Raw genomic sequence first — 20,702 nt, forward strand, 5'->3', positions numbered from 1 at the left:
AGGACACTGCCAGCAAGACTGGTATTTGAAATAGGAATGATTGCTACATTTGGTAGTATTTAAAAAATTATTTTTTAATGTTTATTTCTTTTTGAGACAGAGACAGAGTGCGAGTCAGGGCAGGGCAGAGAAAGAGGGAGGCACAGAATCTGAAGCAGGCCCAGGCTCTGAGCTGTCAGTACAGAGCCCGATGCAGGTCCAAACTCATGAACCATGAGATGTCATGACCTGAGCCGAAGTCAGCAGCTCAACTGACTGAGCCACCCAGGCGCCCCTTTTCTATTGGAATTTTATTTAAAAAAAAAAAACAACAAAAAACTCCTTTAGAAAAACTACCACAAACTCGTAGTTTATAAGCCAGTGATTCTAGGATTCAAAATAAATACCCATACGCTGTTTACCAAGGAGTGCTGATTTAGCCTGCTATGTGCCTCTATAGTGTCTTCCTTTAAGTTACAATTCACTGTAAATAGACACATCTTCTAATCTTAAGTATTGCTTTACACTTTCCGGCCATAAGAGCCAGAGCAGCACGTGCACTGAACATTCTGGCACATTCTCTCTCACATGGGGCCAAGGCACCTGCCCTGTGGATGTCCTCGGGAATGGACGTTCTGCAGGGCTGGCTCAAGTGGAGGGTACTGGGCAGTGTGCCATTCACCACTCTGCTCCCTCTTTCTTCGCTGCTGTGTCCTGTGACCCACAATAGCCAAGAAAAGGAAATGAAGCAAAGACAAAAAGGAACAAAGATCAGGACTGGAAGTTAAACTCATAAGCTTTACCGAGGCTTAAAGAGGCCTTTGAGGAAATAGTTGAGGAAATACCAGAGGCAATTAGGGATCCTCTGACGTCCTTGCAGCCTGGGAGCACTGACCTGGGAGCACTACTGACACTTCTAACGCGCCGGAGAAATCTATGGCTGGCCAAGGCAAGTCAGAGCTTCCGTGCCCCTACCTGGGTGATAGCTTCAATTCTAGGGGCAAGCCTTCATGGCCTGTGAACAGAAGGTGGCGGTGCCCATAGCAGTGTGTGGGCATGCTAGCCATTACTTTTGTGAGTCTCCTGCTCAGCAAGGTTTACAGAGTTATACTAAACTCACTCCACTGGACTGTGTGCAAAATGAAGTTTTTCATTTCACCTCTGACTTTTATCGCCTGTAGTCTGAACAAGCATAAATCTTCCACAGGAAAAGAGTGATTCCACTGGATTCTACTTATACTCGCAGGGTTTTTTTTTGTTTTCCTACCGTAAAAATCTTTTGATTTTACTTATTTAACATATCAAATGTCTTAGGGATAGAATTGTAGTTTTTTAAAGAAAACAAAACTTTCCCTCCCAACATTTCAATTCAGCACTTAAATTCAGAAGCCACAAGAATGCTAAATATATACTATCCATGATGATGAGCTGTCTTACAGCTGGGGCACAATAAAGATAAGGCGTTGGGGCTGTTCTGCTAATATATAACCTCAAACCCTAACACGGAGCAGTTTTAAACCCGGATAATGAAGTGCTTGCTGAAGGAAATCTTAACTTCAGCACTCGAAAAGGCGATCTTAGAAGTCGTATCTAAGACAGATTTTTTTAAATGGCTCTTTGGCAACCCTCCCTGTGTCGATAGAACTTTCCTGAGCAAGTACCTCTTGGGGTGAGGAATGCACGTAACTAGAAGAAAGGGCCCAATGAGGTCAAGCTTGAAGCAATGGGGCAGGACAGGCTTGGTAGTTTATTGTGGGGCGGGTGCATAATCAGTGAAGAAAGGAATCATTTTTCTTAAAATTTGAAAACTATTTGCTCTAATCCCTACTAATAGCAGAAATCCTAATTTCTCTACCCTAGGGGAAATTAGGGAACTGGAGACTCCTGGGCATGAGCCCTTAAGTCCTAGGGTGGGTTTCCTGGTCAACCAATTGGGACCTCTGTATCCTTATATGTCAAGTATCTATACAGTGGGTAATTAATTACCTTAATAGCAGGCTGTGGAATACACTTTAAATTGTTTGAGTTTTAAAACACTGGTTTTAGGACATTAAACAACAACAACAAAAGTAAATATAATTTTAAATAAAAAACTATAATTCCATGGAATTCAACAAAATCAAAACCATCTTTTTTTTTTTTTTTTTTTGAAAAGATTTCTTCTGTAAAACTTAGCATCAAATGATTCTCTGCCCTGTCACAAGTGAAGATTATACTAGCACAGGGGGATAACTTACATTGAGACTCTTGTTTTCCAGGCATATCAATACCAGACAAGGCTTCCAAACCCAGCTGGACATGTCACCAGTCGGCCTCTTCTCCTCAACCTGTGCACCTAGGAATCTCATCCACTGTACCCAGTTACCGAAGTAACAAGATAACATGTACATGGGTATGTGTGTGTTCTATTTTAACATTAATTCTATCACACATCATGCACAGGTTCTTAAACGGTTAAGTTAACGTGGGAATTTCAGGGTCAGACAAAACATTTTAGCCAATTACGGTAAGATTTTAACACAACAGTTCACCTAATGTTCTGGACATCTATTGAAGATTTCGCAGTTTTTGTCAAAAATCACCCGAGAAGGACAACTCTTGGACGTGGGTAAATTACTTAAAGAAAATTTATTCAACCCAAAATAGAATGAATCTACTTCTTACAGACTGGAAGTTTCTATACTGAAGGGCTGAATTTCTGGGTGATCACCCAGTGTGAAACGGGGGTGAGGGAGGCCTGGGAGGCGAGAGGCCCAAGTCTGAATCTAGGTTTATGATTTTACTTTTATTGTCGGCTGCTTTGCTGAGCCCGGAGTTCAGTGGAGTTCATAATTAATCAAGATCAAAGGATTGCCAGCTTAAAACAAACAAAACAACCCACCCCTGAAGAATCCTTTCTTCTTCTCCTACTTTTTAGTCTGAAAGCAAGAATTTTCTTTGAATTTCCCTCTGTTTTACACACCCTTCTGAAAGTGGTATTTACAATCCACATTTAAACCCCCAAAGGCCAGCTAATGGAAATGTTCGATTACTACAGAAAATGAACTCTCACCACATGAAAGTACACACGTAATAGAAAAACTGGCACTTCAAAACACAAATGGCAGAGGGAGTTGTTTAAAGTTAATAATCTCCAATTCAGGTCTTTAAATTGCAGCCCTTGAACTTCCAAGTCCGACTTTCTCAGAATATCTTTGGTTGCTTTCTCACTGAATTGGAGAAAAGAAAGGAAGAGTGGACTTAATGATCGGCATGCTGAAATGTTTAGGGAGAAATGCAGTAGTATCTGCAACCAGTCGGAAATACATTAAAAAAATAACACGGAGTCTTGGATGGAGGGATGGACAGATACATACATGTGTGACAGAGCAAGAGCAGTATGCTAGTTGCAGACAGGATATAGTGAGTGTTGGTACACTTGTTTCAACTTTTCTCAACAACTGAAAACTTTCATAAAGATGATGAGAGAGAACATTCATAATGCTCTACTATTCTAAATGGCGATCAACACTAAATCAGAAGTTGCTGATAATGGTACTAAAGTCAGGTTACCCCTCCTCACGCAGTCCAGCTCACACTTCCCACTTTTTACTTGCCACTCCCCACCCCGCCCGCCCTAAAACAAACCCCGTGCTGAAAAGGTCAGGAAATTACTTTACCAAACTATGTTTGTTGCTACCAGTTCTAAATCTACAAAATCCTCTATGAGCCAGTCCTTAATAAAACCTGCTCTCACACAAAAGAAGGTGATAATTTAGCCCACAAGGAGGAAAGGAAGTCAGCATGTGGAGCTAACAATATGCTGGCTAGATTTTAAGAGCCTCCCTGCTTCTGTCCCCGACAGATCTATTGGACAAGGATGCCCTTTCAGGCGGCAAGAATTACCAATTCATTTATTCCCTTTCTTCTAGGATTCTGCCACCTGCTTCGACAGAGATGAAGAGCTTAACACACAAAGAAAGAAAGAAACAAAGTACACGCAAGGCATCTGTTCTCCCCGAAGAATTCTGGATCTCTTCCTTTCCCAGGTAGAGCCCAGGGTACAGGTGGGCCTACAGGTGGAGTTTAGGTCTTCAATCAGGATTAGCAAAGAGCCACACAAGTAAGTTAGAGATACACTTTTTTAAGCTAGAAAAAAAAAATAATCACAGAAACCATCTACTAGACCCCTCACTTAGAAAAATTGTAATTCAGACAGGAGAAGGGACTTGTTCAAGGTCACTGGCATTGGGAACAAATACAGGACTAAGATCTCATCTCTGTAAACAGCCCCTTCCCCCACTTTTTAAAGAGAGGTTCTATGTTGTGGCAAAGATTTCCCACATCTAACTTAGGTGATCTAGAGGATATAAGTTATTCTCATAGGTCTCTTCAAGCTTAATGTATAGGCAACTGATTGTTGGAGAACTAGAGGAGGTATCGCTAATAACACAGCCACATGAAAAAAATGGCACCGCTGGGGAGTGGGGCTTGGAAGTCCTCCTTGGCTTGGCAACACTTCCCAGCAGCAGAAGCAATCTTCATTTTCAGATGGCCAGTCTAGCTAGTTTCCTAGGTCAGCAGACATGACCTCTACTGCACATCTTCTTCTCCTTTTTGGGTGAGACACCCCAGACTCTAAAATCTGAGAGTGAGCCTCGGTTTCTTCATATGTAAAATGAGGGGTAAGGGTCCAATGACCTTTGAGGTCCCTTTTCAACTTCGGCCCCCGTTTTAACTTTTGTGGTTGTTTCTTTTTAAAGGGCCTTAAAGTCCTTCAGCTCTGCCAGAGGGCTTAAGCAAACTTAAGCCACCCAAATATTCTACAAAAGCAGATCAGAAATCATGCAGCAGTAAAATGCAACCGAAAATATATTTTGATTTGGGGGAGAAAAAAACCCCTCCAACTACAAAGACCTGAAACCACAACAAACTAACAGATACGTTCTCTCGTTCTCTCGGTACAAGTATTATTATACAATTATAAGGTTCCCAGGAGCAAAATGGGTCTATCAAAGTATTTCTAAAAAACATGAAAATGATGAAAATTGTTTCAAGAAGTTTAGTAAGACCTTTGAATAACGTAGGCACGATGCAGCCATCTAGCTGGGTTTACGCATCCACAAATATGAGATTCCCTTTAGCCACATGGAAGAAAATCCCCAAGACATATTTATAGACCAAATGCAGGCAAAGAGAAGAGGGATGTACTCCCTTTCTCCCAAATAGTTCACCCTCTATGTTTTATCAACTGACTCAAGACAGATGTTCCAGTACCAAATCTTCATTACCTTCAGAGAGAAAGGGAAAAAAGGTTAGGAAAAGGTAATGAATCAACTGCCTAACTTAAAAATGGGGAGAGATATTTATTACAGACTTTTGATAAAGCAACTCTGTGCACTTCAAGCTTCATGTTTGGTCCAGGCTCCTTCGAGGTCACAAATGAGTTCTGATCTAAAAATTTTCTTGTAAATCAGTTTTTTGAAACTGGAATGTACTTTTCCCATAGGAAAAACCAAAACCGGTTGAGCACCAGGATTTCCAATCTAGTCCGTGACAGCCTCATCAATTCCTAAAATACCTGAATCATAGTTATATTCCCAAATGGTTTTGATTGCCTCCTAAGAGTGTCCTTAAATAGAAGCTTCATTCCCAGGGCACATGGGTGGCACAATCAGTTAACCATCGGACTCCTGATCTCGACTCAAGTCATAATCTCAAGGTTCATAAGCTCAAGCCCCGTACCCGGCTCTGCGCTGATGGCGCAGAGCCTGCTTGGGATTCTGTCTCTCCTCTCTGACATTCCCCCACTTGTGATCTCTCTCTCTCTCTCAAAATAAATAAATAAACTTAAAAGAATAAAAAGAAAAAGAAAAAACGAAGCCTCATTCCCGACCTTCAGTGGGACTGGCCAGTTCTATTTAGTTCTGGAGCTAAAAGGGTTCCTGTCTGGGTATGGGCTAGGGGAGAAACGGTAAGCAAGGAGGAACCCCCAAACTTCTGATTTAGGCTTCATCAGGGACCCCTGGAATTTGGCACCACTGGACCCTGACCAGCCCTAAAAAGGGCCAACTTGATGATCGTCTGCTAATAACATTGAGAAATCTTTCACTTAAGCAAGCAAGCACACAAACCAAAAGGAAAGCACTTAAGTTAACCAAGCTCCTAATGACTGGTTTAAATGCAAATATAACAAGCGTATCAGTATCAACACTATAGTTTAGGAATTCCAAATTAGGTGTTACTGGGGAAACTGCTCTTTCCTTCCATGGTGGCAGCGACTGTTGCTGAACAATCAGAAGGGCGGGGACAAAGCAAGTTTCAGGCTCACAGGATGATCATGCAGCATTAGATTCTTGACTAGTTCTTCACCACAACAGAGACAGGATTTGACCTACGAAGGCAATTTCCTTCCGAGTTATTACAAAACAGCTGTCCACTCAGTACATGTGCTTCTATTAAGTTACTCTCCTGCCATAAAAGAACGGGGCAAAAAAGGAGAATGCCAACACCAACTAGCTGCCAAGCTTGCTCACAGTTTAACCAAGTATTCTTAAAATATTATTTCATTTATGGGAGAATATTCTAGTTTCATTTCAAAAAGAACTTCCAGGGAACACTAGAGCTGTCCCCACATGACAAAGTCTACCAGCTTGTGGAAGGACTAGAAACTTTTATTACAAGACTCACAACCTTCACAGATAACTGAGACCTTTGGAGGCTAAGCTGTTGAACCGGGCTTCCCTGACCATCACCAACATGCATATTCCACGGAGCCCAACCAGGTGGTAGGTCATGCATTCAGTGGTGGCTGAAGACTACTGCCTGAGGCAGGGCAACCAAGTGGCCACGGCCAACCACCCAGAAAGCTTTACTGACAAAGTGGCGGTCTGTACGGCCAAGCTGATGTAATTACGCTACCTTGAAGTCATGCTGTCACTCTTGGCTGCCATTTAATATCGGAAGAAAGAATAAAAGGGCCCCTGTCTTAATGTCATTCAAGAGGAACTACTCACAGCTCGTTTCATTCACCAGTGTGCTTCAGCAACCTCCTAGGACTAAGCTCATCTCTAGGAAAGTCACGATCCCCAAAGGCACTGCGCATACACCATCCCAGACCAAAAATTGCTACCTACCCAACGATTTCCTACAGCGAGTAACTTGGCATATGGAAGCTCTTGTGTAAACTGAAAAGGCTGGATAAACATAAGGTGACATGACACAATGGCACTTTTTCTTGTGTGTTTGCATATACAGGATTAACTAACACTGAAAGTCAGTTCTTTTCTCAAAAGGTAATTAATTTCACACCTATGTTCACTGCAGCATTATTCACAACAGCCAAGAGGCAGAAATAACCTAAATGTCCATCAAGGGATGAATGGATAAAAAAATGCAGTATATATACATAAATTATTTTTCAGATTAAAAAAATCTTGCCATTTGCTACAACATGGTTGAACCATGAGGGCATTATACTAAGGGAAATCAAGCCAGTCACAAAAATATAAATACTGTCTGATTCCACTTTCTAAAGTAGTCAAACTCATAGAAACAGAAAGTAGAATGGGGACTGTCGAGGTCTAGGATAAGGGAGGAATGGGGAGTTGTTTAATGGGTGTAGTTTCAGTTTTGCAGGATGAGAAAGTTCTGGAGATTGGTTGCGCAACAAAGTGCATAATTAACACAAATGTACCGTATACTAAAAATGGCTAAAATGGTCAGTTTTATTTATTTGGCCTTTAAAAACATTATTTATTTATTTGGCCATTTGAAAAAAAAAAAGACAACTAATTTGAGAAACAAAAAGGGGACACTCGAAATAAGTATACTCAGGAAGGACCCCAAATGCAGGAATTTGGGGCTTTGGCTGAGGAACATTTCTGTAGTCCTTAAGAAGTAAGGACTTAAGAAGTAAGTCCTTAAGAAGTAAGGACATTAACACTTAAAAATAAAAACAAAACAGGGGCGCCTGGCTGGCTCAGTCAGTGGAGCATGCGACTCTTGCTCTCGGGGTTGTAAATTCAAGCCCCCCATTGGGTGTAGAGATTACTTAAAAATCTTTAAAACAAAACAAACAACCCACAAAACTCCCCCCTAATTATCAAGACAGCATATGTCCATTGTGCAAACTATATACATCGCTAAAGACCTTCTCAAGGTAACTATAAAAGGAAAATCTTATGCCTCAAATATAAATGTAAATGTGGCCTATGCTTTTTTCTTTTGTATACAAGACAAATCACATATATGAAAAACACAAACCTTTCCTTTGTAATTGGTTTCACTGATAAAAATGGCTTTTCTTACAAAATCACATCAAAGAACAGGAGAAAGTTAAATGTAATAGACTTTCCCCTAATTGTTAGCTCTAACAAACTCCCCTCATCCTTGCCCAATTAGATTTGAATAGAATGCGTATCATGTTTACAACAGAAGTGACAGAATCCCCCCAAAATATTTTATATGGTGAGTCCCTTTTCCTCTGTTCAAAACCTTAACCTCTGTTTCAAAGATTACTAAAACACACACACACACACACACACACACACACACACACACACACACAATCACAAAGATTCTCTAGTGGTTCCATTTCTTCAACATGGGGGTTAGTGATGTTTTTTAATATTTCTCAAAACAGAAAAAAGGGGCTGTTTTATTTTTCTTTGGAACAAGTTCCTGCCAGATTTTGCACATTGCAGCTCTTTGGCGATGTGATGAGAACACACGCCCACCCACAGCCACAAATTCTGCTCTTCACCCTTCCCAAGCAGCCCTTATGACACATGCTGTCTGCGCTCTGTTTCATGGAATTCAAGAGGCCCAGTCAAACAGCAGGCCTCATGGGGCAATGGCAAGGGCAGGCAACCCATCTCTTTCATTGGATGGGTACAAGTAACATGTGTTTAAAAGAAAACCACAAAAAAGCCAAACCCAGCTTGGACACCTCCAATCTGAAAAATCTTTGCATCTGCATGACTTAATAATACTGAAAGCCGAAAGTCATCTCTTGGGTTGAAATCTGGACAGAGAAAGCTGGATTGCTGCGACTCTGGGCATGCTGAGCTCTAAATGAAGGCAATGTAGCTAACTCCCCGTGCTGCTCTCAGAGTGCACAGCAAGGAAGGTAGAGTTGTTGTCACGTAAGCCAAAAGCTCTTTCAGGAAAGGCTGAAGTGCCAGCCTGGTCTCAAGCATCTGCTTTCTCTATGGAGATCATTAATTACAAAGAAATGCTGGTGATTAAGAATCCAGCTGGGAATGGGCATGGCTTCTGTACTGCCCCACAGTACCCAAAAGACAACCTGGGCACAGATGTCAATGCAAACGAGCTGTCAGCAAACATACTTGGAAGAATGCTCAGGACTAATGAAAGTTGATGCTGATTTGCTAACAGAGTGTTCATTCACTCCATTTATGTGTCCTTAAGAGTGGGGTTTATGTCCTACGAAGGCTGGTCCTTGCGTGTCTCTGGCTTTTCTGAGATACAACAGGAAAGTTGTTATTTCTAGATAATGACACGAGATTTATCTACAAGTGCTAGTAATCCCACCCACTACGTAGGCAGATTGACCATAAACCCCGGATGTGGGGAGGGCAGTTTAACAGATCAGTGGGAAATGGACACCAGGCAATGGACAGGTTCAGATCTCCCCCGGGGGCCATAGTTATTGCCACTCATCCATAAATCATCCACTTGTACAGCAAGAAAAGATCATAAACTCACTCAACAGGTCTCTTGAAATACAAGTATTTTTAAATGTTGATAGATAATCTACAGTGATTTTATTTTATTTTATTTTATTTTTTAGTATTCTCTATACCCAACATGGGACTTGAACTCACATCACCTAGATCAAGAGTCCCATGCTCTTCTGAGTGAACCAGCCAGCCGCCCCAACCTATAGTGATTTTATTTAAAATAAATAGTGATTTATTTAAAATAAATCTGTTTTTATTAAACGGTCACTGAATTCATTATAGTTTTGAGTCATTAAATATAATTTTAATAGATGCTAAACAGGGAGGGGTCTCCAACTCTCAAAGACAGGGAAAAACGGTCCTTGATGTTTTCTAACCTGTTCTAATACAATATCCTGAACGCTCTAAGCTTTGAGGATTCAAATGCGCTCCCTGACTGCCATTCCTCTCAAGGAAGAAAGCAAAAAAATAAGTAAATAAATAAGTCATTTGTCTGAGGTTGTCACTCTATTTGGCTCAAAAAAGAAGGCCACCAAAACTATCGAATGAATTTTTTTATTAGGGCAGCTCTTTCTCGATACCCATCCAAGAAGAGTTAGATTTTGAAAGACCAAAAGGGAATAGCTAAAAGTTGCTTCTACATGGAGCAATTAATGGCTCCAGATTATAGACTCCAGTAGATGTATGAATAAAAGAAAGCCCAAGAGGAATCTATTGCCAGTAATGATGAATCCCCACTGAAGAGGGAATGAAATCAAGGACAGGGCTGGGCCCAGATCACAGGCATTTTTTTTCATTTAACACCACCCAGCACATAGCTCTGAACATAGGCAGCATCTCACTCAGTACCTACTGATCACTTCCAAGTTGAATGACAGGAGATCCTTGGTACTGGCCATGGCTCTGGATTCCTTTTCTTTTTAAAAAAAAAAAAAATTTTTTTTTAACGTTTTTTTATTTATTTTTTGAGACAGGGAGAGACAGAGCATGAACAGGGGAGGGTCAGAGAGAGGGAGACACAGAATCTGAAACAGGCTCCGGGCTCTGACTTGTCAGCACAGAGCCCGAAGCGGGGCTTGAACTCACGGACCGTGAGATCATGACCTGAGCCGAAGCCGGCTGCGTAACCGACTGAGCCACCCTGGATTCCTTTTCCCTCAAAAGGCAAAGAAGGAATCTAAAGACGGCTCATGGTGCCTAGCAGCACAGGGGCCTCTGGGAGCAGTGGCCATATCCCTAGGGGGGATTGTCGTTGCTGAATCAGTCATCAAGATGCCCTGAACAAAAGTCATGCTGCCCTAAAATTATTTGGAAAGGACCTGGGTGAGTCTCAACTACACAAATCACAGGGAAAGCAAGACATTTTCACTGAAAATGCCATACATCAAGAACTTTAGATGAAATGTTTTTATATGCCTGCCTGGAACCATTTTCTGTAGCACTTAAGGGGAAAAAATGATATAATGGAACCTAAGATTTCAGGGAAATCAGAGCAAACAACCTATGCTGCCTTTAATTCATATTTTGAAATCACAGTATTCTTCTGATGACTTTTGACAAAATGAAACTTGAACTGATGGCACCCAGCAAAGCAGCATGAGGGGACATCATCTACTAGAAGATCACAAAATTCAGGTTTTAGTTCAGGCTAACATTTTCAAAGTAGTTTTTCTCCTAAAACTTAAAAAAAAAAAAAAAACAAAAAACAGTTAATGAGAAGGAATAAAAAGAAGGTTTACTTTGAAACTGAAGTATTTTTTTAATACCACCAAATGCTATTATTAAATATGCGCTATATATGCATGTATACACATACACATATAAAAATAAGCACTACAGATGTGGGCAGGAAAATTCTTAGCAAAACCCCCACATATTTCAAATACTGTTCCTCTTCATTATTGTCCTCTACCATAATTAGCATGTTACAGCATAACAGGTGGCTTTCATTTATAGAATGCAAAATTAATGAAATTTGGAGATGGTCCTGTCTCCAAAAACAAACTGGCCATCCTAAAAAAAAAAAAAGGGCACCTCTTAATCTACAGAACAGAAACAAACAAACTCCCTTCAGGCTGGCTTCCCATATTATCTGCATTTCTGAATGTATTTAAATAGGCCAAATTAATACATTTACGGACAGTTTAGAATACATGTACCTCAAGGAACAGAAGTCATTATTATGGGCTTTACAAGAAAGGGGAAGAGAGACAAAGACTGCCTACTTTTCCAGCTCGGTAAGCCTTGATCTGTTTAATGCTCTCTCTGAGTGATAACAGAAATTACCCCATAGACAAGGCTGCTCCACAAATACTAAACCTTAGGCAAATTTGTGCACAGTTGTGTTTTAAGTCCCGACCCAGCCATTCTGGACAGACCCACCAGAAAAGCAGAAATAGCACTACTATAAACTAACTATATCATCTGTCCCTAACAAGTAGGACACAAAAAGTATTTTTTAAAAATATGAGGAGACACTGAATGGACTGTCAACACACAGAGGAATGTTTAATATACTCAAATAAACAAGATCTGTGCCTTAACGAGTCGGGCATGGTTTAAATTTAGTGAGTGAAGAAAGAGAGAAGGTCAGACAGGCAACACAGCTTCCCAATTATGCAGAACAATCCTTCAGATCATGTGAAAGCTATAATTAAATGTTGTTACCAAACCCCCACTACCCTTTCTCCCACCTAGTAAAGTTAATGCATGAATTCAGTATGAGCAAATTATGATTTGCAAAAATTAGACATATTCCCTCTGTAGGGGGAATAAAGCTTTCTTGCATTAAGTCATGTATCTTGGGGGTAAGAAAAAGCATAGTACTGAAAATAAATCCAACATAATAGACACAATAGTTACTATTAGACCACATCCTTTAGCTCACCTTTGCTTTTTCTTTCCTTTTTAAAATTTATTTATTAAAGTTGTAAACCACCCACCCAAAAGGTGTATCACCTCTGTAAGCCGTTTCCTGGGCAGCATCTTTTAAACTCAGGGCTGAGTTTCTCTGAATATCTAAGGAGAAATTTGTTTTCAGAGAGGGAGATGAGTGGACAAGACCTCTGTGTCCATCCAAAGACCAGTGGTAACGTCTCTGTCTTTGCATGTGAATACACACACACACACACACACACACACACACACACCCTTCAGTTCCTTCCAATTAGAATAATTTTCCCCCTTAAAAAATGTCAAATTATCGGAAAGGTTAGGCAGAAGAGAACAAGGAGAAAATAAAGTTCATGTAAACAGTAAGCACATACCTGCCGGGTGATGCCATTTCCTCTACATTGTAGAGCCCAAGTGCTGGATATTAGCATTATTGCTACTATAAAGCTTCCGATAAAAATGGATTGTCTCTTGCGGACCTGAGAACCAGCTGGCTGCCTGAAAAGTGGTTTCCCCCATATATGATTCAGTCTCCTTGACAAATATACTGCATCGTACTGGATGAGTCATCCGAGGGTTAGTCCGCATTTTATAGGCCTGTTGTGTCATTACTCACATTCAACATCCTGCTTCTCAAAAGTGGAAGCTGGAAGCCTGACAGCTGACAGATGCTTTTTCCAATTAAAATATTGTTTAAAAAAATTCCTGTAAGTTATGATTATCAATCATTGATGATACTGTGAAATGCCCAGGAAACAAATGGCACAGCTCAATACCTGCGATTACAGACGTAGAACCACAAGTGCAAATTGCTTACCCGCCCCATCTCCAATCCAAATAATTTTGTTCACAGGTAAGAGCAAGGATCCCCTTCTTTTAAGATATCCATAAATTAGTATTGGCATGGACTCTGTTGATTCTCACGTTGCAAGGTGACCTAGTCACAGGAGCTCTATAAAAACTAGATCTCAAAATTTTGGTCCTGGTTAATTTTGCCAAGTGGGACAATGGCATTGGATTTATGAAATGTCTACTTCTTAGAGAAAACATGGTAGGGACGAAATGATGTGATATCTGGGATTTGTTATGAGTATTTTAGCCAAAAAGGGGAGGGTAATGAAATGTGATAAAATCTTGATCATTGCTGCATCTGTAGTAAGTAATATAGGGACTGACTTTATTATTCTCTGTTCTTTTGAGTATCTAAAAACTTTCGTCATAAAACGTTTTAACAACTAAAGAAAAAATTTTTTCTCTCCCTATGGTCTAATGTGTATCCAGACAAGGCACTTTTCCAGTTAGGTGTGAACATACTATATGTGTGAATGGTGCCCATTCACACAGTGCAACCAGTGACCATGGGCGTGGGAGCTTCCAGGTTGAAGGTAGTACACGCGAGTCCAAAGGCCACTGTGAGGGCTGCATCCACCCGCTGAACAAATGCCTGGTGCTCTCTCCTCCCAAGACTATCTGGTGGTGTTCCTTACGCTTCCTTTGGGGACACAAGCTCCAGCCTCATTCGTGAGCTCGGTGTTGACACTGAGGTGACTACTTCGAGCCTCCTTATATGGTTTTGGAAATACTCCATGAGAGGTTACATTACATCACATCCACAGTCCCCTTACACCAACACATCTCTTTGTAAGGTAGCAGTGTTCGCTTGACTCACTTTATGTGCAAACTGGGCTATACTTAAACCATCTGAAGGAGGAAGACAGCTTTGATTTCATGGCTGGAAAAAAAACCAGATATGGAAGCACCAATGTATGCTAAATAAAAGCACTACTGAAACTAGATGTCATTTAAGAAATCGTCCTTGTTGATATGTTATGAAAGTGTGACAAGTCGCCACAGGACACTTAAAATATAGAGGTCCTATGAAACCCTAGGACCTCTTGACTCTTCCCTTTAGTTCTGAAACTAAAGGACAGGAGAGTGTCTGATCCAGGCTTCCATCTCAGCTAACGGCCAAGGCCAGTCCTCAAAGAACACTGCCCAAGTGGACTAAAAACACGCAGCAAATGGTTGTGATGGTCCCCATACACATCAAGTGACAACCTCACAAATCCGAACTGTGTGTGGGTCTGAACTGAAGCCTAAGGAATATCAAACTGTTCCCTTGCAATTTAATGAAAACCTTTCACACACTGGCAAAGCGGGATTTGCCTTCATGCAACAGGTAGAAATGGGGGGGAATTAAGCTTCTAGCCTAATTTGAGTTTCTGTAAGTATTTTCAAGAAATGAATGTATAGTTCATTAAAGAACTTGTAACTGAAATTTAACTAAAAACACAAAAGTAATGGCAATAATAATGTGTACATGTACACACACACACACACACACACACACACACAGAATGAGAAAATACCAATTACGGTAAAATGTTAACAAATGGGGAATTGGATTAGGAGAGTCCGTCATACTACTCTTACAACTCTTCTGTGAGGATGAAATACTTCAAAATAAAGTCAAACACATACACAAAAAGAAAGAGAATATATGACCCCTGTTTAAAAAAAATCTTGGACTGTAAAGGAAATTTACCAAAATGTAATAAACATTAGGAAATGCCTCTGGGTTAAGATTTCTCAAAGGGTGTTCCTTGTAAACAATTTTATAAGAGGATCCAAAAACAAAAGAAAACAACCAAACAAACATTTTGAGAACACTACATACTATATCCTCGAGAATACTGTTTGTTTAGTCTTGCATTTCATAACTTATTTGACCACAGGAACCCCTTCCCCCATTACCATCCCTTTAACCTGAAGAAAGCACTTTGGGAAACACTGCTGTAGGTGATGGGATATAGGATATGGGATATGGGATACGGGATTCCCTCCCACCTCCCAATCTTCTTACTCTAAGCTTTCTTCAGAACACACCTTACTTATTATAACAACAAAAGACATCCCAACTTGGTTTCTGCCATCTTTTTTTTTTAAGTTTATTTATTTATTTTGAGAGAGAGAGAGAGAGAGAGAGAGAGCGAGCGAGCGCACAGTGTGAGCCAGAGAGGGGCAAAGAGAGAGGAAGAGAGAAAATCCCAAGCAGATTCTGCACTGTCAGAGTGGGGGCTGATGCAGGGCTCCAACTCAGGAACCCAGGAAGTGAGATTATGACCCAGCCTGAAACCAAGAGTACGACTAAGCCACCCAGGTGCCCCGCTTTCTGCCATCTTTAATGAACATTTCTATTTGGTCAACTTGCACGTAAATGACCATCACCAGTCAGAAACAACTTGCAGGATGCGATATCCAGTCTCCCCTGACCACATTAGCTCGGCATACCTCCACTGGTAACCGAGGAGCCTGCCCCCATGTGTACAGCGGGCTGACAGCTCATGTCAGTGTTGGCGTTAAGAGGCAAATGGCCCCAGGTGAGGCCGTCCCAAGGGGCAGTAGCTTGCTCCAGGCCCAGCTCCATCTCTACATTTTCAGAGCACTAGATCTTGGAACCTCAAAACCAGTGTGGATGCCACTGGCGTGAGATCCCCAGGCCTACTCATCTCCCATGACCCTTGGGTATTACAAAGCAAAACTAGCCAGGAAGCATAGCAGAACTTGCCTTCCAATTCATTATAACTTGTTAATGGACTCCTTTAAAATTTTTGCCATGTATTAATTTATACAAGAGTTTTTAGCAATAATCTGTTTGCATGTTTTGGGCTTTTAGGGGAAGATGGGGAGAAGCCAAAGTCCAAATACTGGCTAATGGCAAGATCTAAAGGCAAATATGGATATCATGATGTTATCTAAGGCTGTCCTGTGCAGTGGTAAAAGAGCATGAAACTGGAGTCAAGCTAACTTAGTTCAAAATCCAGCCTGGCCCTTACTTACGTTATTTACCTTCTCTAAGCCTCTGCACTTATTTGTCGGTAAAATGGGTATAATATTATTAATGACTTCACAGAATTGTTCTGAATGGGATAAATGTGATCACTCACAACAAGTACTTAGCATAAGTCCTGGCCACATACAGAGTACTCATTCATTTATGCAAACAACAATGATGAGGATGTTTGTAAGTTTTATAATTTAGACTGGCAAGAGTGGGCAAATTATGACCAGCCACCACACTGGTCTGTTTACGTATTGTCTATGGCTGCTTTACAGCCACAAAGGCACAGCTCAACAGTTCTGACAGAAACCTCATGGTCCCCAAGGCCAAAAATATTTACTAACTAGACCTTCAAAGAAATTTGCCAACCTTGGTGATCAACAGTTGAGTGGATAAAGAAATCACTGGGTTTTTCCCTATAGAAGTTTTGGTCACTGGTCCTTTATTGTTTAATATGTCTCAATTTAGAAACCAGACACACAAGCGTATTTAGGGTGATTTGGTCCACATGAGCTGAGCTCATGCTCTCTCCTTGCACTGGAAAACACATACCACAGTGTTCTGTCTCATGTTTGGAGGGGAAATCTGGAGGGCCTGAGGCTGCCTGTTGGGTCTTTTCCACCTCCGCTCCTTCCCGAATGGCCCACTCAGAGGATGACCTCCCTCTTTCAGAGTCCAGCTGATGTGTGCGAGCCCACAGCCATGCCTCCCCTCCCCCAAGTCACATCTGTACATTATGTCAAAACCACATGTGTCCCCAGAGCTTGAAGCAAGAGGTGAAAGATGATCTGAAAGAGGCATTCAGGAAAGTGAGCAAACAGAAATGAAGGATGCTTTCAAGAGGGCTGGACAGCCACGGGCAGGATTAATACAACTCAAGGGGCCTTCAGAAATGAGGGCTGCCATAACATCATCATCGCCTACAAGAACCCAGTAAAGAGACTGAGGGCCAACCCAGAAAAATGAAGAACACGCCTTACTCAGATGCAGGTCCCAAGACACGTCCCTGTATCCAAGAATGCCGCCTATGTTCTCTGGCAAGAAAACTTGTTTATTTGGGGAAAATGAGCCCATTGCATTAATGGATAAGGCAGGTGAGGGGAGTCCTGGGGACTGGTCTCCGGGAGAGGAAATTTGAACAAAAGAAACCATTCTAGCTACATTCAGTTAGCTTTCTTATAAAAAAATTCTTAGCCAGCTGTTCAGACAGAGATGAAATCTGAGGTATATCCAGATACACAGGCTCTCTGGTGGCCACTTGTTGTTGCCTTACTGGCAAATATCAACTTGTTTACAAAGTCAATCCAATAGAAAATTGCATATGTTAAATACCAAAGTGAATTTGGCATTCACAGCTGAGGCTGTTCAAGAAACGGAAGGGGTAATGAGTAAGGGTCATTAAGGAATCTACTCCTGAAATCATTGTTGCACTATATGCTAACTTGGATGTAAATTTAAAAAAATATAAATTAAAAAAAAGGGGGGGAGTCAGATAATTTTTTTAAACTTTTTTTTTTTAACGTTTATTCATTCTTGACAGAGCATGAGTGGGGGAGGGGCAGAGAGGGAGACACAGAATCAGAAGCAGGCTCCAGGCTCTAAGCCCTCAGCACAGAGCCTGACACAGGGCTCGAACCATGAATTGTGAGATCATGACCTGAGTCGAAGTCGAACACTTAACAGACTGGGCCACCTAGACGCCCCAGATAATTTCTATTGTTACCTGAGAGCAGGATTTCAGAGATGTATGCACAGTGACAAATCTTACTTGAGACCAAGCCAGTTTTCAGCCACGTTCCTTAAAATGTAACTGGCTGGCACAGGGGTAAAATAAGGCTCTTTCCAAAGCTCACGGTTACTGTGGGGATGTTCAGCTTGGTTAGAGCCAGAAGACCTACACTGATAACATGCACATGAGCTATTATGCTAAGCAAATTTTTTTTTTTTTTTTTTTTTTTAAGATAAGAGACTCTATGAAGTGAGGACCTTTCAGTGCTAGGCTTGTGTACCTGGCAAGATTTCTTTAAAGAAAAGTGAATGGAACTCACATTCACCCAGTGCCCACTTGGTGTGGGGTATTCCATACGGTTATATCAACACACCCACAAATTTTGTGCCTGGCCTGTGTGGAGGAAAAACAGGGGAGCTGAACTACTAGGCCAATTTACTCTAGAGAGTCTGAATTTCTCCAGCATAAGATGTTACACAAACAGGGCAAACTGATAAAAGTGGAAGAAGGAATCCAAACTGGATCAGAAACATGGGAAAGTTACTCTAGGAAATTAGGGAAGGAGCCAAGGGCTTGATGAGCAAGGATTCCAGGGCCTTCAGAAATGAGGGCTGCCATAACATCATCATTGCCAACAAGAACCCAGTAAAGAGACTGAGGGCCAACCCAGAAAAATGAAGAACTCGTCTTCCTTGTTAGCCCTTCAGGCTTGGAGAGCAAACAGGGCAAGAGGGCCTGGCCTCAGACACATGGGCTGCAGAGAGAAACCAAACCAAGATCTGGGGTGGAATTTTAAGCTCAAGGGTGGGAGGGGGCGGAGAAAAAATAGGGAGTGTCCAATGGGTGACCAGTTAGTGTATTTAACGTTTGCCACGCTGAAGGGTAAGGTCTATGTTTGAAATCTGCTTAAGGGTTGGATAGCTTCATTCCTCGAGTGATCCTCGCACCATGAGGATCACTGCACAGACTGAGTGTGCCGAACCCCAATCTGCCACCAGCCTGGCCCAGTCCACTCTGTTGTTTCCCTAACTTCAGGCCACAATTAGGTCGGAAGCTGCTGAAAGGCTGTGTAATCTAGGAGCAGTCTTAAATCTACCGCTTACCGTGATGTTGGCTACAAAAAACTTATCCAAGACAGCGGTAGCGTCCTCGCTAAGCAAACCTTCCATGTGGAAGCCACCTCTGTCAGATGGCTATACAGCTGTTAAGTTGTGGAAATGGAAGTCTCTTCTGAGAACACTCAACGATCCTCTGTAATTGTTCACCTATGTAAATAGCACACATAACTGGAGGTAGAAACCCTGCAAATTCACTCTGTTGGGGGGCAACAGTTTGGGCCTGGCTTCACCACTAGTTCTGTGCCTTTGGGCACAGCTGCTTTTCTTGCTGCCTCAATTTCCCTTGCCTGGAAAATGTAGGGCTTAAACTGGCCCAGGCCTCGAACCTCCAGAATTCTACAAGGCATAGATTGGTAACACCTACATGAGAAAACCTACTAATACAAGTAAGTGGACAGGGAACAGAGAGAAGTGGAAAGAAAGCTGGCAGTGCTGGCAGATCAAGACCAAAGGACTTGGGGTAAAGCTACGATCTGACCCTGGATCTAAGAGGCCAGCCTAAACTAACACACCAGTTTAAAAGGATGCGGATCTCACCCCAAAGCTAGAACTGTCTTTTCTTTACAAACAACATTGGTCAACAATGGCAGCTAATGTCAACATTGGCTATGGCTTTATCATATGCAAGCAATGAGCCTTGCAATTTCACAGGGCTTTTATCCTAAACAGAGACCACAGATAGGAAATGGAGTCTCTTCTCTGTCTTCATGGCAAGCAATGCCACAATTACAGCATTTTGTTGTGACTTGCACGTCCCCTTTGCTTTTGGACCTGAGACTCTCAAAAAAAGATGGTCTTCTTTTTCACTTTTGTAGCTCAGTGGCTGACAAATGGTAAACCCTTGGTAGACCTGAGTCTCTTTCATTTCATTCAACGAACATAGATTAACCTTTATTGGCTTAAATAGGGGTGGAGATGAAAATTATATAGAGGGAGGAAATAACAGAAAGGTGGCAGCAAACTTTTGTAATGTGTATTATTCTTCATGATAAAACGTGCTAAGTTCACTGTAGAATACTGAGAAAATGCAAAGGAAAACATTCACCTGAAATGACACGTAAGTGGTAGAATTTAAGAGCATTTTAGGCATCCACAGTTATGTGATACATATTTGCTAGTTTAACGTATTCTTTCTCACTGTCTGAACCCCATTAAAAATAATTGGAAAATATTTCCCTATTTTTCTATTTGTTCATTTCTGATAAAAACAAAAGGTATATAAGACTTAACAAGATTTTTTTAGTTCTTTAATTCAACACTGCAGGGGGGCAAATAAATAATTTACAGGTTTCACATCTTATGGACATTAGATATTAACTAAATAACTACAACAGCAGCCTAGAATCCTAAAATGAACCGTAGGAGATAGCTAATTCTAGACTAATCACAGTTGACATATGAGGAAACTATTTCTTGCTCAATTTTAGTTGTAGGAGCCAGAACGGGGCTCACAACTTTTG

At 41.3% G+C, this 20,702-nt stretch overlaps 1 protein-coding gene across 4 annotated transcripts in view; it reads right to left on the reverse strand.

The window, feature by feature from the left end:
• Window positions 1-20,702, reverse strand: part of SPRED2 (sprouty related EVH1 domain containing 2) — a 114,257-nt gene that overhangs the window by 39,664 nt on the left and 53,891 nt on the right. Inside the window, exon 1 of one of the 4 annotated variants that reach the window (XM_042981559.1) lies at window positions 12,929-13,091. The exons of 2 other annotated variants lie outside the window; for them this stretch is intronic. In XM_042981559.1, the coding sequence (XP_042837493.1) occupies window positions 12,929-12,945 (17 nt within the window). In that variant the 5' untranslated portion in view covers window positions 12,946-13,091. Of the gene's footprint in view, window positions 1-10,511; window positions 10,570-12,928; window positions 13,092-20,702 lie in introns of those variants that run through there. One more of the 4 variants, XM_042981556.1, reaches the window with a different exon arrangement.

The sequence above is a fragment of the Panthera tigris genome, chromosome A3, assembly GCF_018350195.1.
Source record: "Panthera tigris isolate Pti1 chromosome A3, P.tigris_Pti1_mat1.1, whole genome shotgun sequence".
Taxonomy (NCBI): domain Eukaryota; kingdom Metazoa; phylum Chordata; class Mammalia; order Carnivora; family Felidae; genus Panthera; species Panthera tigris.